Source organism: Coregonus lavaretus (assembly GCF_964263955.1).
Source record: "Coregonus lavaretus genome assembly, chromosome: 14".
NCBI classification, from domain to species: Eukaryota; Metazoa; Chordata; class Actinopteri; order Salmoniformes; family Salmonidae; genus Coregonus; species Coregonus lavaretus.
In genome coordinates this window covers 14,174,139-14,199,967 of record NC_140001.1, presented here as the reverse complement: position 1 = coordinate 14,199,967, position 25,829 = coordinate 14,174,139, and the positions used below count along the sequence as shown (strand labels likewise).

Below are 25,829 nucleotides of genomic sequence, written 5' to 3'. Positions count from 1 at the left end.
ATGAATTCACTATAACTAGTCTTGGATGGTGGCCAAGTGTGCAATAGCTCCTTTAAAGACATACACACACCACTTATGTGACACATAGAAACAGTTTATTTTCTATTTTAAAAAGGTTAGTTTAACAAGTAATGCATCTGCCATGGCATTGTATTGACACCTGAAGCAAACACCGAATGACAATCTATCGCTCTGATTCGCTCAGTCCCTGTTGAGGTTAGTGACTTCTTACAATTTGCTGCCATCTATTGGACAAACGGATCACAGCACCCTCCTTTGAAATGAACAAGAAGTCAATGAAGGTACTGATATTCAAAAACAAGACTAAAAACCGCACACTGAAAAAAGACAGATGACCAACCTTGAGTTCAAAAACAAATAAGCACTAAAGTCAAGGTTGGTCACCCATCTTTGTTATATTTTTCAGTGTGTTTGTTTTTACTCGTTTTTGAATACTAGTTGTTCCTGCCAAAACCAGCAGCTAGACAGAGACTAGCTGAGCACAGGGGTTCTCTTGCTTTTCTGCAGCATCCTCTTTAGAAATGTCATGATAAGCTCATGCTAAACCTAAAAAAACTGTTCAAACCCACATCTGTAAACATTCATTTCAGGCCAGGGAAGGTTCATACAGGCCAGGGAAGGTTCATACAGAAAACTAGAAATCCACATTTCAAAGTGAGTGAGGTGTGATCATGAAATGGCATGATTTGAGAGTTAGAAAAATAAGTGATGAGCCAATATCCTCCCCTGACACAAAGAGTCTGTCTTGACTGTTGGTAGTCTAATAGACAAGTGCTATTAACAGTTACGCGTCATCCCATACTGTAACCAACTCTTCTATTGTTTGTTGTCATTCCTTAACAATAGAAGAGTTGGAAGGCCAGAGTCATGGAGCAAAGCTCCCCATTACCCTGTAGGGAGGGCAGTGGGCACACCCACGGCCAGTGTGTCTCAGTAGCGCGCTAAAACCTCCAGGACCTCCTCTTTCACAGCGAGGGGAGAGTGCTGCTGCACGCCTGCTGCACCGATACTGGTCTCCCAGCAGTCATAGCCACAGTCCCTCAAGTCCTGTATAGTATTCTGGACCACCGAGAACTCAGTTTCTATGAGAGGAAATCACAAAGACAAAGAAAAACAAACCATCACACACAGTGAGCTACATTTAAAAACACACAACTTGTTTTTGACCCTCCGTTCCTGCCTACTGCGCCAGAGGATTCATTTACATCTGCAGAGCTTGGGAGAAGGACTAGGGTTGCTACTGAAATGGCACCCCTCGGAGTCCGCACCCTAGGGTTCTGTGATGCGAGACTCCCACTAGGAGGTAGAGTCTGACTGCCGCTGTGAGAGCTGAACCCACAAAGCCCTCTCTAGCAAAACACCAGCGTGCCCAATAACTGGATAATCATTTGTAAACATAGGCTAAAATGCTTAGGGTGTAAATGTGTCAAATAGGGGAGCAATTTCCAAAAGTAAAAGTAGAAAGCCTCACAACATGCAGCAAAGGAAACGTTTGTGTGACCAGGGATTTGAGAGACTGACCCTCGAGGAGGGCATTTAACCTGAACCGCTTCATGATATCTGTGGTGCTGTGTGGCTCAGCTAGGAAGAGCATGGCACTAGCAATGCCAGGGTCATGGGTTCAATTCCCACTGGGGTCAAATATACCAAAAAAATGTATGCTCCCACTGTCTGTACTGTACAGTAAGTACTGTACTTTGGATAAAAGCATCTGAAATGGCTACTATACTGTATTATTATTAGTAGTATTTATTCAGCTGAAGAGCAAACCATAAGCTAAAGTACATCTTTATGTGGAGAAAAAACACTACAATGCTCATTAAAACTAAATGATAAATACGTAGCGCGTCATCTGACAGTGGTGGGTTTTAACAAGGCTGCAGGATACTTGACTGCATGTTTCTCTCGCTCAAAGCTGATCTGAGAGCACTGAGGAGAAAACACTTGACTAAACCTTTTGGAAAATGGCTGCAAACCACAAAAAATGGCCAACGCATGCTAGTACAACCTCACTTGGGGCTTTATTTAGGAGGTCGTTAGCGGATTAAAATTCAGTGTGTTACGGGCTGCAGGCATAAACAATGTAGGCAGTGGATTTTTGTGGAAGATAAGCGTGAAACACAGAATCCTCCTGGCTAACTGAACCAGCTCTCCTTCTCTATGCCGTCAGTTTGAGACTACAGAACTTTTACCTCAAATGAGGAAGAGGATGACTGAGGGTGACATTTTGGCACACACCCCATATCTTGGCTCTCCGTCAAATCAATATAATGGAGCCAAATCTACTGATGTGTCGCCATACAATCAGCATGCAGATGTCATTTCACAGATCTCGCTCACTGTTAAGAGGTCACACGATTCATAACAAATGGACAACGCAACAAGGCTCTCAGCAACTCCCTGCCCCAAAATGAAGGCGAGGGCCATAGATGGTGGCGATGCCAATGCCGTGTAAGAACACATAGGGGCGATTACTGTGAGCCAGATGAAAGTGTAGGGAGGCGTTATTAGCAGACAGCTACAGTACCTGGTCTAAGCAAGGTGATGCCACAGCCCCCTCCTCCGGCGCCAGTAAGCTTGCTGTGTAGCCCTCTGGCCAGGGTGACCCGGCACAGGGTGTCCAGGGTCGGGTGTCCGACACCAATCACGTTCAGGTGGTGCTGGTTGATGTCAATAAGCTCCTATGGGAGACATAATAGCAGCTGTGGGTTTTATATTATTTCATTTTGAATCTGTTTTGCATGAAAACACTATTTTGTTCTGTATTTAGGCTTTTCATGCAGCTGTAGTTTTTACCATGTGTAAGAGGAAGTCAATCATTTCTACACTGTGTCAGACCGGTAGTATCTACCTCACCAGAACACACCGTCCATAGGCAACATGCGTTTCCATACCGTACCTCCAGGACATTGTAGTGCTCTGGTGTGGGGGTGTCGCTGGCCATCTCTGTTATGGTCTGCTCACAGGCGCAGGAGACTGCATCCACAGACTCCAGTACAGGGTTTATAATAGAGGGAAACTGGAGGGGGGAAGAGAACAGCAAATAAACATACAATTCATACTTTTTACAAATAATTGGGAATTCAATGTAAAAGGAATTTAACAACACTAAATATACTTAAGGAAGTCAACAGTGCGGACTAAAGCAGCAAATATTCATATCGTCGCATCTAGTGGTCATATCATTCTTTAAAACAGCCAGTACATTTTGTATAGCAGCACAAAAAGTCAGTCACTCAGTGCTGAGTGAAAAATGTCACTCTTTCCCCCAATCATAACACTGCCAGTAACACCACCTATGCCAATCTAACGGAACAGAAGTGCTCACACCTGTGGGTGTCGCCTAGGCAACGGCACACAAGGGTGCTAGCTAAGTGCTTCTTCTCCATGTTTTATGAAGGCAGTCAATGCCAGGCCCCAGAGTGTCTTTCCCATGCAAATTAAAGCACTGGCGATTACACTAATTACAGGGCTGGGGAGGAGAACACAGTGGAGACAAGACCGCAGCCATTTAGTACCTTGTTCATTTTGTCCTTCACTCCAGCAACAAGTACCTTGGTGCTGCGAGGGACCTTGGTGTTTGTGAGTAGGATCCTTAACATTGGGACCCTGCAAGTGGGAAAATATTAAAGGAAAGTTACCAATATCATACCACATTGTGTACCTGTATTTATTCAGGTGTTGCTATTGTCCTCGTTTCCCTCATATGAGCGGCAATAGCAGAATGGAGTCCATAGAGTCCAAAGAGAGGGAGCACAGACTATCTTTCACATTAATTGTTTTGTGACAGCATGGGCAGTGTCATGGAGGGCTGTCCTTATTCTAAAGTAGTCCATTTTAACTTCATTGGGGATTTAATGCCACCTGCCATGCTGGAATAATTGTTCAAGAGTAAAATCCATTGGCTCCCACTGACCTGGATGACATTCTTTAATCCCTACACAACACAGTAGCCTACTTTCAAATATTGCCTGCTATCACAGTCTGTAAATCTGTCAATGTAAATTAGGCCCATTGACCATATTCACTGCAATGAAATGGAAAGGGATTGGTTTAGTGTACAGTACCTGCTTAAGGCTGTTATCTTCCCAGAATGGTATCTCAATATGCCACCTACAAGAGTCAAAGCAGTGATAGAAATGGGCATCAATCAGATACCATAAGAGTAATTTGAGCAAAATAGCATTTTTTCATTACATGCAGCACATTTCCCCACTGTTAACTGTAACATCTGCATCAATAACGTCTGCCTGCTCACAGAGATCATACAAGAAAAGTTGTGAGATAACTCCCGCTACAATACTGTTCAGTGCTGTTCTGCAGACAGAACATGTTGCCAGATTGTATCACACCATTCCATTGTATTCTCCACAAACACCATTGCAGCTTTCATTGTATCACACACCACAACACAAAGCTTTGTGGTACCGTGGGGTCTGTGCTGTTGCGTGCACAAGGCAGAGGGATCCGGCTCTTACCCCATGTCCCCACAGCGTTGTCCACCCCTGAGGGGTTCCCATGGATGATCCTCTCCCCCTGAAACGCCCACCTGTTGATTAGCTCCATCTCCACCTCATCCCACCTGTTGAAACACAATGAAATACAGAAGAAATGATTACAATGAGGATTTACACTGGCCCTTCAAGCCCTATCTACATAGCCCTGCTGTCCCTCACTCTGTGCTTGTGATGAGTCCAGCCATGCCCATATTGACAGGTGAGGACATCAGAAACAAAGTCCAAACTGACTTCCAGAATTTATAACGGACTAGCATCCTCCAGTTGTGGCAACAGATTTAAGAAAAATGGGGATCTGAAAACGATCAAAATCTCTAAAGATGACTGAAAAACAAAATGTAGGATGCTGGAGAAACTGCGGCCAAACGGAAGCAAATTGTTCACATTGTGGGCAGAATATATTTGCATTGTCTGACTGTCTGGAGGGTGGAATAGCATATACAGTGGGGAGAACAAGTATTTGATACACTGCCGATTTTGCAGGTTTTCCTACTTACAAAGCATGTAGTGGTCTGTAATTTTTATCATAGGTACACTTCAACTGTGAGAGACGGAATCTAAAACAAAAATCAAGAAAATCACATTGTATGATTTTTTAATAATTAAATTTGCATTTTATTGCATGACATAAGTATTTGATCACCTACCAACCAGTAAGAATTCCGGCTCTCACAGACCTGTTAGTTTTTCTTTAAGAAGCCCTCCTGTTCTCCACTCATTACCTGTGTTAACTGCACCTGTTTGAACTCGTTACCTGTATAAAAGACACCTGTCCACACACTCAATCAAACAGACTCCAACCTCTCCACAATGGCCAAGACCAGAGAGCTGTGTAAGGACATCAGGGATAAAATTGTAGACCAGCACAAGGCTGGGATGAGCTACAGGACAATAGGCAAGCAGCTTGGTGAGAAGGCAACAACTGTTGCCGCAATTATTAGAAAATGGAAGAAGTTCAAGATGACGGTCAATCACCCTCGGTCTGGAACTCCATGCAAGATCTCACCTCGTGGGGTATCAATGATCATGAGGAAGGTGAGGGATCAGCCCAGAATTACACGGCAGGACCTGGTCAATGACCTGAAGAGAGCTGGGACCACAGTCTCAAAGAAAATCATTAGTAACACACTACGCCGTCATGGATTAAAATCCTGCAGCGCACGCAAGGTCCCCCTGCTCAATCCAGCGCATGTCCAGGCCTGTCTGAAGTTTGCCAATGACCATCTGGATGATCCAGAGGAGGAATGGGAGAATGTCATGTGGTCTGATGAGACAAAAATAGAGCTTTTTGGTCTAAACTCCACTCGCCGTGTTTGGAGGAAGAAGAAGGATGAGTACAACCCCAAGAACACCATCCCAATCGTGAAGAATGGAGGTGGAAACATAATTCTTTGGGGATGCTTTTATGCAAAGGGGACAGGACGACTGCACCGTATTGAGGGGAGGATGGATGGGGCCATGTATCGCGAGATCTTGGCCAACAACCTCCTTCCCTCAGTAAGAGCATTGAAGATGGGTCGTGGCTGGGTCTTCCAGCATGACAACGACCCGAAACACACAGCCAGGGCAACTAAGGAGTGGCTCCGTAAGAAGCATCTCAAGGTCCTGGAGTGGCCTAGCCAGTCTCCAGACCTGAACCCAATAGAAAATCTTTGGAGGGAGCTGAAAGTCCGTATTGCCCAGCGACAGCCCCGAAACCTGAAGGATCTGGAGAAGGTCTGTATGGAGGAGTGGGCCAAAATCCCTGCTGCAGTGTGTGCAAACCTGGTCAAGACCTACAGGAAACGTATGATCTCTGTAATTGCAAACAAAGGTTTCTGTACCAAATATTAAGTTCTGCTTTTCTGATGTATCAAATACTTATGTCATGCAATAAAATGCAAATTAATTACTTAAAAATCATACAATGTGATTTTCTTAGATTCCGTCTCTCACAGTTGAAGTGTACCTATGATAAAAATTACAGACCTCTACATGCTTTGTAAGTAGGAAAACCTGCAAAATCGGCAGTGTATCAAATACTTGTTCTCCCCACTGTACCAGGACTCTGCTAGTGGTGCTGCAGCAGCTACTAAATGAACTACAGTAACTGTAGATTAAGACATATGGCTTACAATGTTTTATTCATTTGTTCCATTAAACTGCTATTGAGAGATTCCTTTAAATGATTAAATGTTAATAGATCCAGTAGGGTATTTGGTGTGAGTTCATTACCTAGCTGTGTTTTCCTGGTCACTCAGTGGAGAAGGGATGGTCCCACTGGCAGAAAGCATGGCTGCAGCCAGGCACACAGAGTAGGCAGCGCTGGACCCCAGACCCGCTCCAGTTGGCAACTCTGACCACACAGACACCGTCAGGCTGGGCAACTCCCTGAGATGGACGAGAACCATTAACCAAATTCAATCAATTACTGCAAACATTCTCAGCTTTGCTTGCTTACATCTAGGAATGTGACTGTAGTATGATTTATTCAGCCTGGTTGGGTATGGCTGGGTGAAAAACTATAAAATGTGGATGAAAAAGCTAAATTAAATGAAAATATGTCCTTGAAACCACACAAAAATGGTGCAATTGTTTTTACCTGCTAGTGTTTGTAAACAGGTTTTTGGGCACTCAATCTCACACAGAAACCTCACACTTTGCAACAGCTCCTACAGCAAAAACATCCCCAAAAAGCACATTTCCTTTGATCTTAATCCAACTGGCCAAAGGGCCTAGGCACAGCAGTCCTTTTTATTGTGAACGACTAGTGTGGTGTGCATATGTGCATGGGTGTGACTGCAGTAGACTTGCTCCGCTGTCAATGTCCATGACAGCCAGGCTCTTTCTGGGCAGACAGGACAGGAGGATGCTCTAAACTAATTAAGGACCTGCTTTCCCCAGGGACAAACACATCCAGAATTGTTAAGGCTGCAGCGTGAGCCCAGTGCCAGCCTCTCATTAGTGGCTGTCCGTCCTGTCAGAGCCTGTCCACCCCTCTCTCAGACATGCTAGTATAGCGCCGACCGCGTCAACCCACGATTAGGCCAACTCCTTAGCATCTACCCAGCTCCTAGCTGCCCAAGTCTTTCTCACTAGGATGGGGTCTGTGGTGTTCATTAGGGAATTAAAGGTTTGGTTCTTGGTACCAAGATTAGCATTACCTTATGTTAACAGGCCTATATAAATCAATTTGCTCCATCAGTTGTCTCTCTTACCCTGACTTGGCAAAGACACAGAGGTAGATGTAGAGGAAGGCTAGGATGGCCATGCTGCGAGTATCCAAGGTTCCATTTGATACACCAACAAAGTTTCGCAGCATCCTGACAAGCTCTGCATCAAGCTCATTCACATTCCCCAGCTCAGCTGTGACAGAATGACACAAATAGATATTACAATAGGAGAATTAAACAAAACAACCACAACGATACCTTCAGCTGTTCTTCTAGAACTTTGCCAATAGTTTTTGGGTTCAAATCCAGTTCAGGCTATCTCCCAAATTTGCTACGTTGGTGTCTAGTGCTGAGTGATTAACCTAAATGTCTGTTCTTTTTCGTTTTTTAAACTAATAGACTGACATCGGTTCAATTATTTGAATTCCATTTCGTGTGAGCTCAATGCGCACATACGTTGCACAGTTTTTCTAGAGATAAATCAGATCGAGCCTGAACTGTGCGATGTAGTATGGAGTTGTAGTTTCCAACAGGCCAATATTCTACATACTTTAGTGCATAAAACATGGTCATTAAACCATAATCGAGAGACGGAAGAGGAAGCAGGTCGGTTTGCAGGAACGTATGGCGGATGGTTGGAAATGGTGGTGAGTAGTGTGGACGAAGTCGAGGAAATTGAGAAAAGGTTGGAGAAGCAACAGCTGTGATGGAATGCGATCAATATGGGTGACAGTTCTGATGATATGGAGTGGGAGGATGAGGCTCAAGGATCTGAATGGTCTGTAATGGAAAGACATAGGAAGAAGAGAGATCATGATACAGAAAGCAGTGGAGCATCTAGTATAGAAAGCATAAAGAGGGCCAAGGTAGGAAGCAAGAGTAATAATGTGTCGGATTGGAAAGTTGTGATGGTGTTTGAGTCCACGGGGCCTCATTTACACCCTTTCCGATTAACCAATGCCATAGAGAAAGAGACAGGTGAATTCAAACTAGCCCAGTTCATTGGAAATGTTAGACTTATGCTAGATTGAGGGGAGTCATCATTGGGGTCCCAATATCTATGTCCACAGATGATATTAAAGAAAATGTGAAGGGAGGCAGAGTGATTGAGACCAAAAGGTTGATCAGTAGGAAAGAGGGTCAAAGAAGTGAAAGCTTATCAGTGCTGCTGAGAAGGTTTTGCCTGGAAAAGTACAGATAGGATTCCTTAGTTTCAATGTCAGAAATGGAAAGCAGAAATGCCAGGTTGAAGGTTATTGTGGATACGACAAAATAGTTAGAGAGTAACAGATGTTACTGTCGAAATGGTTGTTGACATGCTGAATAATCCTAAGGGTGGATTGTTTCAGCATGATATAGATTAAGTTTATTGGGGTTGGGGTGCTTGATTGGGGGGATGGTGTGGTAGAAGTTAATATGGATTGATTTCTTTTCTTTTCTTAGTAGGGCAGAATTAGGCAGACCATGATTGATCGCACACTCCAGGACAGTAGGTGGCGGCATGCATCTTAAACGTTTGTTTGCGGACTGCCATGATATCATAGAAGGAGAAAAATAATAAGAAGCAGCAGCATAATCCATTGCGCATCTACTAGTCTGGTATGTTTGGTCTGTGTTTCTTTTACGCTTGCTACAGAAGAGGAAGAAGAATGCGCGATCGTGAGGGGATATAGAGAGCAGCTGTTGCTTCACGAGGTATCTCTACCTTAAAATACATGATCTAGGTAAAAGATAGTTGGTATTCAGCAGTCATAATTGTATGCCTTATTTACTTTGAAGAACTAAAAAATGGTGATATTGTCAGAAAGCATAGGCAGCAGCTCCATAGAAATGAGATGACTTGGAATGAAATAATAAAGTCATTAAATAAAACAAATGTAATATACACAACTGAAATATTTTAAAGTAAAGTAATGTGCATAAATGGTTAATAAGTGATGAGCAGTAATGGGCAGTCACTACCATCATGGGACTTTTATTAATTGTTTTATTCTGTGTGGTTACAGCATTTAATCCAAATAATTGAAACCGAAAACGTAATTATCTTTGAATAATTTAACCAAAACGACCTCAAAAAGCCCTAATCGCTCAGCACTACTGGTGTCAGAAGTGGAATAGAGCTGCTGGGAGGCCATTATGTCCCACAACATGGATGCCAGGAACCTGAAGAGCAGGGACAAGCTTTCCGAAGGAAGGGGGGTAGTGTAGCAACCTTAGTACAACACCTACCTTGTCAAGAGGTTCAAGCCTCTTGGTGTAATGGCTAAGGTGTTGGACTGACAGGGACCAGGGTTCAAATCCCACTTGGGTTACCATCCAAATTCGCTACTGTATATTTCAATCTGCCAGCCCTACAACATCTCACCTCCAGAGTCAGGGAGCAGCTGTTTCAACGCGGTCACATCCCAACTGAGGAAAGTGTTGATGTTGGGGAGATTGATGCAGACTTTACTGGTGGATGTGGCCTGCAACCGTAGGTATGTGCGCAGGTTCAAACTCACAGCCAGAGCCACCTAGCACGGGTTGGAGAGAAAATACCTCTGAATTATTGTTGTGGTTACTGTCAAATCAATTTAATTTCAACAACCAATCTTCTTTCGGTGCACATAAAATAATACACTGTCTGTCCTGGGGGTCATATGATGAACAAATCTAATGAATACATGAGTGCATAAAGATGATGGATTGGCATGGACAACTATCTTCAGTAAGATATTCATACAATAAAGTGAATCAGGCTCAAAATATACTGAACAAACATAAACGCAACATGTAAAGTGTTGGTCCCATATTTCATGAGCTGAAATAAAAAATCCCAGAATTCTTCCATATGCAAAAAAAACGTATTTCTCTCTAATTGTGTGCACAAATTTGTTTACATCCCTGTTAGTGAACATTTCTCCTTTGCCAAGATAATCCATCCACAGGTGTGGCATATCAAGAAGCTGATTAAACAGCATGATCATTACACAAGTGCACCTTGTGCTGGGGACAATAAAAGGCCACTAAAATGTGTAGTTTTGTTACACAACACAATGCCATATATGTCTCAAGTTGAGGGAGTGTGCAATTGGCATGCTGACTGCAGGAATGTCCACCAGAGATGTTGCCAAATAATTGAATATTAATTTCTCTACCATAAGCCATGGCGTTTTAGAGAATTTGGCAGTATGTCCAACCGGCCTCACAACCACAGACCACGTGTAACCACGCCAGCCCAGGACCTCCACATCCAACTTCTTCACCTGTGGGATCATCTGAGACCAGCCACCCAGACAGCTGATGAAACTGAGGAGTATCTCTGTCTGTAATAAAGCCTTTTTGTGGCGAAAAACTCATTCTGATTGGCTGAGCCTGGCTCTCAAGTGGGTGGGCATATGCACTCCCAGGCCCACCCATAGCTGCGCCCCTGCCCAGTCATGTGAAATCCATAGATTAGGCCCTAATTTATTTATTTCAATTAACTGATTACCTTATATAAACTGTAACTCAGTCAAATCGTTGAAATTGTTGCATATATATGTATTCAGTGTATGTCTGTTGATCCTAGCAAATCACTGGCAGGTGTTAGAGATCCACCCACCGATACGATAGCTACTAACTAGAGCTCTACCGTTACTTACCTTGCCATGCACGACAGCGTGTTCTCCGTGGAGGATAGCTTTCCCTGGTGCAGACACGATACATTCCTTGATTTGCATTTTGATAGCAAATTCACTGTAGCAAAATGTAGCCTGCCAAGTAAATGTTGAATTGTTAGTAAAATAGCTAACGTTAGCAACCTTAGCTAGCTTTTCCCAGTTAATTCATCAGGAAAACGTCCTGTAGCTATATATAGTAATACCTCCAAACCACTCCGTATGATGAGGGGTTGTCTTTACAAACTCCCGTTGTATTTTTAGAAGGGATAAAGCGTCCTTATGAAGCTGTCAGCACTGTTTAAAACCATAATCTTGAAAACATCAAGCGACAGTGAATGGTCAACAGAACACAAGCAGCCAGCGGGGCATGCCACTGGTTTCATGTCCAATCAGCGCTAGAGGTAAGATGTACAGATATTTTGCTAGCCAATCAAAATCCTACTCTCTCCCTCGTGCCATTGGTCGTGTGATAAGATTGGCTCAGCCCACTAACATACGGATACCACCGATAGACAAGAGGCACAACGAGCGTTTTTATTTGATGTAAACATGGTTTCAATGATTACTAAGACATCTCACCTACGTTGTATCCTAAGAACAGGAACATGTTTAACTTTGAATTGGACAAAGACATCATTTGGATCAGAAAGAAGGTAGTTAGCTGTATGGTGTACCTCTCTTCTAATGCTACAATATTGTATCTTGTTTGGTAACTAGCTAGCTAGCTTTGACACCACTGTCAGCACACAGCTAGTTAGCTACACATTGTAGTCACACAGGTAGTGCAGTATAGAGAATGGGATCAATAAGAATGATTGTAACTAGATGACAGCTAGCTATGCTATCCAATAATGTTGTCTGCACTGATAGAGCTAGCCGAAAGATTTTTATTATCTTTTTCTCCTGGAAAGGTATGCCTCCAAAAGTGAGGGAGACAGCAGGACGCCCAAAATATACACTAAAACTGGCGATAAAGGTACATATGCAAGCAAGTCATTGCACATCGTATGGTCATTTCAACAAAGAATGCTTTGCTCATCTTCTTGTCATTGCCAAAGGTTTCTCTAGCACTTACACTGGAGAGAGAAGACCCAAGGAAGATCATGTGTTTGAAGCATTGGGAACAACAGATGAGCTGTCATCAGCAATAGGGTAATGTGATGTCCATTCCTTCTATTGGGTATTTTGCTTTGTTCCCCCTGAGTGAATGTATTCACTGTCTTGTGTTGTCTTCTACAGCTTGGCCAGAGAGTTTTGCATCGACAAAGGCCATACATTCACAGATCAGCTGGACAAGGTCTGAGTTTGAACTTATTCAGTTAATCTGGGTTGAGTAATGATGAACTTGTTATTTTTACTCAATGCTTACCTGCCTAACCCTACAGATTCAGTGTGTCTTACAAGATGTGGGTTCCAACATTGCCACACCTCGATCATCTGCAAGAGAAAGTCATATAAGTAAATATATTTCTGCAAATCATTTTGTAGAATCATTACACCCAGCTCACCCCAGCCAGTGGCCTTCACATTCTATTCATACTCTCTCTTATCTCACTCTTTCCAACAGAGAAAACCAAGTTCAGTTCCCAGCCAGTGATAGACCTGGAAAGCTGGATCGACGCATTCACAGAGGAGCTGCCACCACTGACAAATTTTATATTACCTGTAAGCACCCACACTGGATGAAACTTTTCTGCTTCTCAGAACTTTAATTTATAATGTGATGTGGAGTTGTGTGGAAGTATTGATGATATGTTTACAGGTTCAAATTACAAATAGTCTTACCATACTTCAAGGTAACACATCAGATGAGGTATTGCATATGTTAATCCATGTTTAAAGCAACTCAATACATGTGTATGGACATTTACTATGCAGTGATGTTAGTTATCAGGTCCCTTTGTGGGTGAATACATCTATGCATATTGGTTTGATGTGCTCCATATTTTTTACTTATCTCTGTCTGGTTACAGTCTGGAGGAAAGAGCAGTGCGGCCCTCCACATAGCACGGGCCGTGTGTCGCCGAGCAGAACGCAGGTCAGTTTGAGCTAATCATACGGTTGTTCAGACAACACTGTCCTAGAAACAGCCATATTAACTATAACACCAGTCTTATTTGTTCAGCGTTTCCCCTATAGTGCGGTCAGGTGAGGCCGATCCTGATGTTGCCACATTTTTGAACAGGTATGTTCATGGTATAAATGTGCAGATGCATCATCATGTGTTTTAGAAAGTGGTGTGCTCTAGCTGATCAACATTCACCTCACGTCTGCCCACAGATTGAGCGACTACCTGTTTACAGTGGCCAGGTACACAGCCATGAAAGAAGGTAACAAGGAGACAATCTACAAAAGACCTGAGTGACACACATCTACACATGAATGAACAGACTGGGGACCTTTTGTGAAACAACATTTATTCTGTTTCAAGGTTGAATTCGTCATTGGCATTGGTTTATGTGAAAGACAGATTGATGATTGAAGTTTGAATATCTCGTAATGGAACATTCCAAATAAAGACTTGAATCCAAGTTGGACTAGAGGCGAAACCTTAACGTACTGATTTGCTTTTGATAAAATGTGGAAAAGCTGCTACAACAACCTGTGGTAATGTGACACCAGGATAATACAGAAAAAAATAAATTGAATTCTATAAAGAAGCGCGTATGTTACAATCCTGTATTGTGTTTGAAGCACACAATGTACATCGCTGTATTTAAATGTCACAGGTTGGATCACAACTAGAAGCTTCTTTATCAAGTATTTCAGAGAGCACTGAATGAATATCTTAATATCACATATACATAGTATTTCTACTGATGGGCTATCATGCCATGCTGCAGTAAATAAACTTGATGATCACCGTGACTGCATTAGCATCATGTTCTACATCTCAAATGTAAAGTGCTGAATATATTGTCATATTGGAGACCTATCACAACTGGTCCTCAGAACGTACTGTAGGTTCAGATATCCTCTTTTCACAATGGGCTTTACAGCATGGTTTCAACAACTATGGTGGATGTGTAATCAAGCCAGCACAGTACAGCTCAGCCCGGCTCAGTGTTGTAAAACTTGCACACGGTCACAGTATCTGGCACCAGCCCTGGCTCTTCTGGGAAAGGCTACTGGCCCAGGTCATAAGTGACAGATTGTGTTCCTCATATGGTGGGTAGCGCAGGTAGGTGACACACTCGATGCACGTGCTTCTGAGCAGGCATGATTTCCTGTGCGAGAAGGTGTCAAAGCTGTAGCGCCCATGGTAGGAACCCATCCCACTGGCACCTGACGGGTAGAGTAAAAATATATTTATTCATTCACTATGGTGCTGCCTGTCAGACCTTATTATGGAAGAGAGAGATCACAAGTCCATGGTTGTGTTCAGTAGGGAGATTTTTTTGGTTGAAAATTGAGATTCAGTTCTTGACACAAACCGGTACGACTGGCATGTACTACCATACCCTGTTACATTTTGTCTTGCCCATTCACCCTCTGAATGGCACACATACACAATCCATGTCTCAATTCTTAAAAATCCTTCTTTAACCTGTCTCCTCCCCTTCATCTACACTGATTGAAGTGGATTTAACAAGTGATATCAATAAGGGATGGCAAGAGCATTCATGTTTTTTATACTCAGTGTATATGTCCAACAAGAACAGATTTCTGCTGCAAAACATTTGATTACAGTATGTCCTACTGAACATGACCCAGGTCTCTGTACTGAGAAGGGATGAAGACCTGAGGCATTAATCTGACCCAGGCAGACCATTCTCGAACCTACCTACTCCCCCAAAAGGCAGGACCACCATCAGGCTCTGCAGGACACTGTCATTGGAGCAGAAGCTCCCACTTGAGGTCTCACTCATTAGCCTTGAGATTACCTGCAGGGGAAGCAGAAAGAGGCATGACAGCCAGCGTATATTGTATGTGTATAATTGTGTGTAAGCTTGTGCCAGTCACCTTGCTGTTGCTAGAGTAAGCGTACACACAGAGAGGCTTCTCTCGCCGACAGATGAAGGAGATTGCCTCATCTACGCTGTTGACGGTCAGAATGGGCAGAACTGGGCCGAAAACCTCCTGCTGCATGATAGGGTCCGAGTCGATCACATCTGTCAGAATGGTTGGTGCTTCACACAGACAAATATTTAAAAAATTTAAATATGTACAACTACTGTGGTACAGCACAGACTATAAATCAGGTGCATATACCTGTAGGAATAGTTTCCTGGACACCAATTAAGCCTAATCCTGGACTAAAAAGCACTTTCAATGGAGATTCTCTGTTGAGCATGCTATTTTCACAGGACTATGCTTAATCTTTGTCAGGGAAACCAGGCCTTAATTTTGAAGAGATTCCACCTTCCTCATTCATTTACCAATGTATTTCTCTGCTTCATTCACTTGGCCTCCTACAGCCACTTTGCCAGACCTCCGCAGCGGGTCCGTGGTGCGGTGTAAGTTCTCCAGGTTCACCATGCGGCCAAAGCTCCTGGACTCCTGGGGGTCTGAACCATAGAACTGTAGGAGGCAGCAGCGCAGGGCCTGGAGCAGCTGTGTTTTGGCCTCGGCATGGCACAGGACGTAGTCGGGGGCTACCATACTCTGCCCGGCATTATGGAAGCGCGCCCAGGTGATGCGGCGTGCCGTAGTGGGGATGTCACACTGCTGATCCACGTAGCAGGGGTTCTTACCACCGCCCAAGACCAGGGTGACGGGTGTGAGCGTGCGGGCTGCTGCCTGTGCCACTCTGCCCCCGTCCTCACGGTTTCCTAGGGGAACCATTATTACCTCACACACAGAGCACACACTGCTTCTGATACAACAAAGATTAGGAAGCAAAATTCAGATAAGATGATGGTGACATTTTTAATCTGACCCATTTTTTACCGGTGAAGAAAACATGATCAAATGTGAGGTCCACTATTTCAGTCAGGTCATTCACTCCTGCAAGGGTCACATGGTAACACTCCTTTGAAAAAGAGCAGGAATGTTTGTAGGTTAAAAGGTATACTCGTGTATATGACAGGTTACCAAAACAGCTACCTGTGTAACATTAAGTTCAACTCACATTGTCCAGGTATGACGGTATGAGGTGGTGTAGCAGCTCTGATGTGTGAGAACTACATTCTGAGGGGTTGAGGATCACACAGTTCCCTAAAAAACAAACAGATACACAACACAACAGTACAACGATTGGCAAGCAACATTCAGTATTGAATGCAAATGGAGGAGCATTGCGTTTGAGTGTGTGACACTTTGTGTATTGTTACCTGCGGCAATGGCCCCAACAAGGGGTACCAGACAGAGCTGAACAGGGCTACACCAGGCCCCCACAATCAGCACCACCCCCAGTGGCTCACACACCACCAGGCACTCGTCCAGCGTGGTGGTCTGCACCAATCAGAAGAAGGCAGAGGGGAGGAGCTCACATTACCCAGCCAACGGAAAAACTCATGAGTCACAGGTGAAACGTGCATACAGTCACTGTTTGGCATGACAATTCCATAAGAAGTTGGCAATAGAGCAGAAACAGACTGGCACCCAGACTATTCTAAGCGGTTTTGGCGGATTCAACACAATACATTGCTTTGTAGCTGAGAGACAGCACATGTTCTCTCAAAGATCATTTAACTAATTGATAATCCAAACAATGATATTTTTAGTGCCTTTAAAACTTGTGTATTACTACAAAGTCCAACTAACCCACCCTCCACACCTGGTCGTGTTCAGTAGGGTATACATAGCAAAAGGTTTTGCAACAGAAAAAAAAACCTGGTGTTCTTACTGGACAAATTCAGGTAGTAGTACCTCCCCATTTCACTCCATTTCAAAACGTTTCTCCCAACTGAACACGATCCAGTATTCAGAAAACGCACACACAGGCACCCTGTACCAGTCTTACCAGGTTCCTCTCCACACGTTGCGGCTCCATCCACTTCTTGAGGTTGTTGATGGCATGAAGAGCCTCACTCTTCACCAGTGTCAGTTCAGACACCACAGTCTCAAACCGCGGCTGGCAAAACACCACAAACGCTCAGGTTTCAGACAGAACGTTTGAACCTATAAGGTCCTGATGCTACCCGGTTTCTTTACACTACTGATTACCTTGAAGATGAACATAAAATGGCACACAGTGATTTATTGGAGAACCAATGTCTGCCTTCTTCAGGAATGTTGATTCCCTAAAAAAATCACTGGGAGTAATAAAGGTGAGGTATATATATATATATATATATATACAGGTAAAAGTCAGTAAATTAGAATATTTTGAAAAACTTGATTTATTTCAGTAATTGCATTCAAAAGGTGTAACTTGTACATTATATTTATTCATTGCACACAGACTGATGCATTCAAATGTTTATTTCATTTAATTTTGATGATTTGAAGTGGCAACAAATGAAAATCCAAAATTCCGTGTGTCACAAAATTAGAATATTGTGTAAGGGTTACATTTTGAAGACACCTGGTGCCACAAAATAATCAGCTGATTAACTCAAAACACCTGCAAAGGGCTTTAAATGGTCTCTCAGTCCAGTTCTGAAGCCTACACAAACATGGGGAAGACTTCAGATTTGACAGCTGTCCAAAAGGCGACCATCGACACATTGCACAAGGAGGGAAAGACACAAAAGGTTATTGCAGAAGAGGCTGGCTGTTCTCAGAGCTCTGTGTCCAAACACATTAATAGAGAGGCAAAGGGAAGGAAAAACTGTGGTCAGAAAAAGTGTACAAGCGATAGGGATCACCGCGCCCTAGTCAAGATTGTGAAAAAAAACCCATTCAAAAATGTGGGGGAGATTCACAAGGAGTGGACAGCTGCTGGAGTCAGGGCTTCAAGATCCACCACCAAGAGACGCTTGAAAGACATGGGTTTCAACTGCCGCATACCTCGTGTCAAGCCACTGTTGACCAAGAAACAGCGCGAAAAGCGTCTCACCTGGGCTAAGGAAAAAAAGAGCTGGACTGCTGCTGAGTGGTCTAAAGTCATGTTTTCTGACGAAAGCAAATTTTGCATTTCCTTTGGAAATCGAGGTCCCAGAGTCTGGAGGAAGACAGGAGAGGCACAGGATCCACGTTGCCTGAAGTCTAGTGTAAAGTTTCCACCATCAGTGATGGTTTGGGGTGCCATGTCATCTGCTGGTGTCGGTCCACTCTGTTTCCTGAGATCAAGGGTCAACGCAGCCGTCTACCAGCAAGTTTTAGAGCACTTCATGCTTCCTGCTGCTGACCTGCTCTATGGAGATGGAGATTTCAGGTTCCAACAGGACTTGGCGCCTGCACACAGCGCAAAATCTACCCGTGCCTGGTTTACGGACCATGGTATTTCTGTTCTAAATTGGCCAGCCAACTCCCCTGACCTTAGCCCCATAGAAAATCTGTGGGGTATTGTGAAAAGGAAGATGCAGAATGCCAGACCCAACAACGCAGAAGAGTTGAAGGCCACTATCAGAGCAACCTGGGCTCTCATAACACCTGAGCAGTGCCAGAAACTCATCGACTCCATGCCACGCCGCATTAATGCAGTAATTGAGGCAAAAGGAGCTCCAACCAAGTATTGAGTATTGTACATGCTCATATTTTTCATTTTCATACTTTTCAGTTGGCCAACATTTCTAAAAAATCCCTTTTTTGTATTAGCCTTAAGTAATATTCTAATTTTGTGACACACGGAATTTTGGATTTTCATTTGTTGCCACTTCAAATCATCAAAATTAAATGAAATAAACATTTGAATGCATCAGTCTGTGTGCAATGAATAAATATAATGTACAAGTTACACCTTTTGAATGCAATTACTGAAATAAATCAAGTTTTTCAAAATATTCTAATTTACTGACTTTTACCTGTATATATATATATATATATATATATATATATATACACACTGCTCAAAAAAATAAAGGGAACACTAAAATAACACATCCTAGATCTGAATGAATGAAATAATCTTATGAAATACTTTTTTCTTTACATAGTTGAATGTGCTGACAACAAAATCACACAAAAATTATCAATGGAAATCAAATGTATCAACCCATGGAGGTCTGGATTTGGAGTCACCCTCAAAATTAAAGTGGAAAACCACACTACAGGCTGATCCAACTTTGATGTAATGTCCTTAAAACAAGTCAAAATGAGGCTCAGTAGTGTGTTTGGCCTCCACGTGCCTGTATGACCTCCCTACAACGCCTGGGCATGCTCCTGATGAGGTGGCGGATGGTCTCCTGAGGAATCTCCTCCCAGACCTGGACTAAAGCATCCGCCAACTCCTGGACAGTCTGTGGTGCAACGTGGCGTTGGTGGATGGAGCGAGACATGATGTCCCAGATGTGCTCAATTGGATTCAGGTCTGGGGAACGGGCGGGCCAGTCCATAGCATCAATGCCTTCCTCTTGCAGGAACTGCTGACACACTCCAGCCACATGAGGTCTAGCATTGTCTTGCATTAGGAGGAACCCAGGGCCAACCGCACCAGCATATGGTCTCACAAGGGGTCTGAGGATCTCATCTCGGTACCTAATGGCAGTCAGGCTACCTCTGGCGAGCACATGGAGGGCTGTGCGGCCCCCCAAAGAAATGCCACCCCACACCATGACTGACCCACCGCCAAACCGGTCATGCTGGAGGATGTTGCAGGCAGCAGAACGTTCTCCATGGCGTCTCCAGACTCTGTCACGTCTGTCACATGTGCTCAGTGTGAACCTGCTTTCATCTGTGAAGAGCACAGGGCGCCAGTGGCGAATTTGCCAATCTTGGTGTTCTCTGGCAAATGCCAAACGTCCTGCACGGTGTTGGGCTGTAAGTACAACCCCCACCTGTGGACGTCAGGCCCTCATACCACCCTCATGGAGTCTGTTTCAGACCGTTTGAGCAGACATGCACATTTGTGGCCTGCTGGAGGTCATTTTGCAGGGCTCTGGCAGTGCTCCTCCTGCTCCTCCTTGCACAAAGGCGGAGGTAGCAGTCCTGCTTCTGGGTTGTTGCCATCCTACGGCCTCCTCCACGTCTCCTGATGTACTGGCCTGTCTCCTGGTAACGCCTCCATGCTCTGGACACTACGCTGACAGACACAGCAAACCTTCTTGCCACAGCTCGCATTGATGTGCCATTCTGGATGAGCTGCACTACCTGAGCCACTTGTGTGGGTTGTAGACTCCGTCTCATGCTACCACTAGAGTGAAAGCACCGCCAGCATTCAAAAGTGACCAAAACATCAGCCAGGAAGCAAAGGAACTGAGAAGTGGTCTGTGGTCACCACCTGCAAAACCAGTCCTTTATTGGGGGTGTCTTGCTAATTGCCTATAATGTCCACCTGTTGTCTATTCCATTTGCACAACAGCATGTGAAATGTATTGTCAATCAGTGTTGCTTCCTCAGTGGACAGTTTGATTTCACAGAAGTGTGATTGACTTGGAGTTACATTGTGTTGTTTAAGTGTTCCCTTTATTTTTTTGAGCAGTGTATATATATATATATACACACACACATATATACACATTTACATAAGTATTCAAACCCTTTACTCAGTACTTTGTTGAAGCACCTTTGGCAGCGATTACAGCCTTGATTCTTCTTGGGTATGACTCTACAAGCTTGGCACAACTGTATTTGGGGAGTTTCTCCTATTGTTCTCTGCCGATCCTCTCAAGCTCTGTCAGGTTGGATGGGGAGCGTTGCTGCACAGCTATTTTCAGGTCTCTCCAGAGATGTTCGATCTGGTTCAAGTCCGGGCTCTGGCTGGGCCACTCAAGGACATTCAGAGACTTGTCCCGAAGCCACTTCTATGTTGTCTTGGCTGTGTGCTTAGGGTTGTTGTCCTGTTGGAAGGTGAAACTTCGCCCTAGTCTGAGGTCCTGAGTGCTCTGGAGCAGGTTTTCATTAAGGATCTCTGTACTTTGCTCTGTTCAGCTTTGCCTCGATCCTGACTAGTCTCCCAGTCCCTGCTGCTGAAAAACATCCCCACAGCATGATGCTGCCACCACCACCATGCTTCACCGTAGGGACGGTGCCAGGTTTCCTCCAGAGGTAACGCTTGGCATTCAGGCCAAAGAGTTCATTCTTGGTTTCATCAGACCAGAGAATCTTGTTTCTTATAGTCTGAGAGTCTTTAGGTGCCTTTTGGCAAACTCCAAGCGGGCTGTCATGTGCCTTTTACTGAGGAGTGGCTTCCGTCTGGCCACTCTACCATAAAGGCCTGATTGGTTGAGTGCTGCAGAGATGGTGTCCTTCTGGAAGGTTTTCCCATCTCCAGAGAGGAACTCTAGAGCTCTGTCAGAGTGACAATTGGGTTCTTGGTCACCTCCCTGACCAAGGCCCTTCTCCCCCGATTGCTCAGTTTGGCCGGGCGGCCAGCTCTAGGAAGAGTCTTGGTGGTTCCAAACTTCTTCCATTTAAGAATGATGGAGGCCACTGTGTTCTTGGGGACCTTCAATGCTGCAGACATTTTTTGGTACCCTTCCCCAGATCTGTGCCTCGACACAATCCTGTCTCGGAGCTCTACGGACAATTCCTTTGACCTCATGGCTTGGTTTTTATAGACAGGTGTGTGCTTTTCCAAATCATGTCCAATCAATTGAATTTACCACAGGTGGACTCCAATCATGTTGTAGAAACATCTCAAGGATGATCAATTGAAACAGGATGCACCTGAGCTCAATTTCAAGTCTCATAGCAAAGGGTCTGAATACTTATGTAGATAAGGTATGTTTTTTTATTTTCAAGAAATTTGCAAACATTTCTAAAAACCTGTTTTCACTTTGTCATTATAGGGTATTGTGTGTAGATGGATGAGGGGAAAAAATTATTTAATCAATTTTAGAATAAGGTTGTAACGTAACAAAATGTGGAATAAGTCAAGGGGTCTGAATACTTTCCAAAGGCACTGTATATATATATATATATATATATATTATATATTGTTGTTATTATCTACTGGTCTGCACCTTGTCAACCTCTTTAGCTCCTACTAAACTATGGAGGTTGTACTCCATCTGGAGTACAACCTCTGTACACCCACCTTATGGAGGTCCCTCCCGAGTGAATCCACAAAGTCACACTCGTGTTCCACCAGCATGCGCACAAGGGCTTCCAGTTGGGCCTGTCTGAAGCTCTCGTCGAATGCGCGGCCAGCTTGGAAGGCTGCTCTGGCCCTTTTCAGCAGCTCCACACACTCTAAAAGACGGGTCTTCATGCAGGGCTCCTCCAGCCTGTTCCTAAAACACATTAGACAAAAGCCAGTGTATTCCTATGTGTAACGAAAACGAGTCTTGTAGTTAGTATTACAGATTAAATCATATTCAGTACACCTTCTGTAGGTTAGGCTGCCATTCCTTTTGCATGCATAACATGCTCTTGCTTTGCCCCGCATGCTTCCTTCTACACTGTTATTCTGTATAATGTTAATCTCAAACAGGCTTACAGATACACTACATGGCCAAACGTATGTGGACACCTGCTCGTCGAACATCTCATTCCAGAATCATGGTAATTGATATGGAGTTGGTCCCCCCTTTGCTGCTATAACAGCCTCCACTCTTCTGGGAAGGCTTTCCACTAGATGTTGGAACATTGCTGCGGGGACTTGCTTCCATTCAGCCACAAGAGCATTAGTGAGGTCGGGCACTGATGTTGGGTGATTAGGCCTGGCTCGCAGTCAGTGTTCCAATTCCTCCCAAAGGTGTTCGATGGGGTTGAGGTCAGGGCTCTGTGCAGGCCAGTCAAGTTCTTCCACAGCGATCGACAAACCATTTCTGTACGGACCTCACCTTGTGCATGGGGGCATTGTCATGCTGAAACAGGAAAGGGCCTTCCCCAAACTGTTGCCACAAAGTTGGAAACACAGAATAATCTAAAATGTAATTGTATGCTCTAGCGTTAAGATTTCCCTTCACTGGAACTAAGGGGCCTAGCCCGAACCATGAAAAACAGCCCCAGACCATTATTCCTCCTCCACCAAACTTTACAGTTGGCACTATGCAGTCGGGCAGGTAGCATTCTCCTGGCATCCGCTAAACCCAGATTCGTCTGTCAGACTGCCAGATGGTGAAGCGTGATTCATCACTCCAGAGAAGGCGTTTCCACTGCTCCAGAGTCCAATGGCGGCGAGTTTTACACCACTCCATCCGACGCTTAGCATTGCACATGGTGATCTTAGGCTTGTGTGCGGCTGCTCGGCCACGGAAACCCATTTCATGAAGCTCCCAACGAACAGTTAATGTGCTGTTGTTGCTTTCAGCAGCAGTTTGGAACTCGATAGTGGCAACCGAGGACATGCGATTTTTACGAGCTACGCTTCAGCACTCGGCAGTCCCGTTCTGTGAGCTTGTGTGGCCTACCACTTCACGGCTGAGCCGTTCTTGCTCCTAGACGTTTCCACTTCACAATAACAGCACTTACAGTTGACCAGGGCAGCTCTAGCAGGGCAGAAATTTCACAAACTGACTTGTTGGAAAGGTGGCAACCTATGATGGTGCCATGTTAAAAGTCGCTGAGCTCTTCAGTAAGGCCATTCTACTGCCAATGTTTGTCTATGGAGATTGCATGGCGGTGTGCTCAGTTTTATACACCTGTCAGCAACGGGTGTGGCTGAAATAGCCGAATCCACTAATTTGAAGGGGTGTCCACATACGTTTGGCCATGTAGTGTATATGCCTGGTGAAAAGTGTGTGCCAAACAGAGGACAGGCCCTGGGCAGTATCCATACCATTAAACCCCCAGTATCAGAGGAAAAATGACTCAGCCAATCAGGTTGTCTGGAAACCTGTTGAATTGCATTTAATTCTACATTGGGCAGGAATTAGTGTTTGAATAAGGAAAGTTTCCTCTCATGACCTCTACAAGCCAGAATGGTGAATACAATTATATTTTAATGTACTTTACCGGTTGTCCTTGTGGTTGGTCCTTTGGGCGGTACGAATGTGCGACAATATATCCACAGGAAAGTATAATTACATACACTTTTCAAAGCGCTGGTAGAGCGTTTAGTTTTCTATCACCTGAAGCATGCGCACAAGATCCAAATACGTGCATGAGAGGCATGCATACTTGCCAAGCTGGTGCACATGTTTATATGGTTCTGTGCATGGTTCAGGTGATAGAAATCTGAATGCACTACTTATTATTATACTTTCCTGTGGATATATTGTCGCACATAGCTACGGCACCGACAACCGGTAAAGTACCTTAAAATATACTTTTATATAACATTCTGGCTTGTAGAGGTGGTGAGAGGAACATTTCCTGATTGAAACACTCATTTCTGCCCACCTAGACGTCGGGTTTCCAGGCAAACAATCAGGCAATCAAAGATATGAGAATCAATCAAAGATATGGTGGTCCTCTGTAGCTCAGCTGGTAGAGCACGGCGCTTGTAACGCCAGGGTAGTGGGTTCGATCCCCGGGACCACCCATACACAAAAATGTATGCACGCATGACTGTAAATCGCTTTGGATAAAAGCGTCTGCTAAATGGCATATTATTATTATTATTTGAATAATGAAGAAATGAAGTTGTTCGAAGCTGTCACAAACTTTTTGAAAGATAAGTAATATTGATCTAAAAGATGAACAAAGTTTAACAATATACCTTAAGTTTGAGCAACAAAAGTAAATCAATAAAAAACATTACTGCGTGTTACTGCCAAAGTGATTCAAGTGAATTTAGACAGAGATTTGGGATGTGTCTGACTAGTTTTAATGTAGGCAACTTACCTCCGCAATGCTTTGAACCAGCGCGTTGGAGGAGTACTCATGGTTTTTGAGATGCAATGATCGTTAAAATAAACTAAACTACTTTTTAAAGTGTATGAAGAGGACGCATTGAAATTCAGGCTCACCTGACCCAAATTTGAGTAGACTGACAGATAGGTCTTCGGGCATGCGCAGTAGCCTATAAACCGCTATAGCCTAGTCGGGGAGGGTTAGTGCTATCGCTTATCCTTGGGACGCCCTCCACCCTAAACCATAACCAGGGTTACAAAATTCCGCTAATTTCAATATATTCCCTGGTTTTCCCGAAATCCCGGTTGGAGTGTTCCCGGAATCAAGATGGAATAAGCAGGAAATCTGGACTCCTCCAACCAGGTTAACCATTTTAAATTTCAACGGGGTAGGGACGTCCCAAGGATCCCGGATAGCAAGGACCATTCAGGGAGGTGAAACGATCAGAACTTTGCAGATAGAAATGTAATAAATAGAAAACTGACAGTCTGACACACGAATCCATGACATAACCTGTTCTACACAGCTGCTATTTCATTATTTAATATATAAATACCTCTGCACTATACAGAACTTCTCCCGTAGAAAAGAATGGCTTGATTCCTGAAGAAATAAGACACACTCATTTTAGTTGTTAAGTAAAGTTTTTAGAATAAATATGGTTAACATGAACAGAAATATCTTACACATAGACATGTTTTACATTGAAATAACCTTTTCAACAACCTGTATTTCACATAGTGCAACCAGTTTCAAAGACACTTTTAAAAAGG

The 25,829-nt window shown here is 43.9% G+C and overlaps 3 protein-coding genes across 4 annotated transcripts; 1 reads left to right on the top strand and 2 right to left on the bottom strand.

Moving 5' to 3' along the window:
* Positions 1–79: 79 nt before the first annotated feature.
* mvk (mevalonate kinase) lies at positions 80–11,686 on the bottom strand. 2 transcript variants are annotated; one of them, XR_014614227.1, is made up of 12 exons: positions 11,535–11,686; positions 11,314–11,424; positions 10,056–10,203; positions 7,736–7,883; positions 6,753–6,908; positions 4,500–4,603; positions 4,089–4,134; positions 3,540–3,630; positions 2,921–3,040; positions 2,549–2,702; positions 736–1,103; positions 80–361 (listed from the first exon to the last, which is right to left on the bottom strand). XR_014614227.1 is itself a non-coding variant. In XM_084176896.1 (11 exons), the coding sequence occupies exons 2-11, from the start codon at positions 11,389–11,391 to the stop codon at positions 952–954; spliced, it is 1,197 nt and encodes a 398-aa protein (XP_084033022.1). In that variant the 5' UTR covers positions 11,392–11,424; positions 11,535–11,686; the 3' UTR covers positions 80–951. The 2 variants fall into 2 exon arrangements, 1 of the variants encoding a protein (XP_084033022.1); XM_084176896.1 differs by having other exon boundaries at positions 80–1,103.
* Positions 11,687–11,858: 172 nt separating this feature from the next.
* mmab (metabolism of cobalamin associated B) lies at positions 11,859–14,383 on the top strand. The gene is made up of 9 exons (XM_084176898.1): positions 11,859–11,984; positions 12,243–12,307; positions 12,390–12,483; positions 12,571–12,628; positions 12,717–12,789; positions 12,899–12,996; positions 13,305–13,369; positions 13,457–13,516; positions 13,612–14,383. Exons 1-9 carry the CDS (start codon positions 11,881–11,883, stop codon positions 13,694–13,696), a joined length of 702 nt encoding a protein of 233 aa, XP_084033024.1. The 5' UTR covers positions 11,859–11,880; the 3' UTR covers positions 13,697–14,383.
* aldh3b4 (aldehyde dehydrogenase 3 family, member B4) lies at positions 13,736–25,188 on the bottom strand. Its single transcript, XM_084176891.1, has 10 exons — positions 25,048–25,188; positions 22,355–22,550; positions 17,237–17,347; positions 16,605–16,725; positions 16,403–16,488; positions 16,222–16,303; positions 15,711–16,103; positions 15,295–15,461; positions 15,116–15,215; positions 13,736–14,616 (listed from the first exon to the last, which is right to left on the bottom strand). The coding sequence occupies exons 1-10, from the start codon at positions 25,086–25,088 to the stop codon at positions 14,417–14,419; spliced, it is 1,497 nt and encodes a 498-aa protein (XP_084033017.1). The 5' UTR covers positions 25,089–25,188; the 3' UTR covers positions 13,736–14,416.
* Positions 25,189–25,829: the final 641 nt, after the last annotated feature.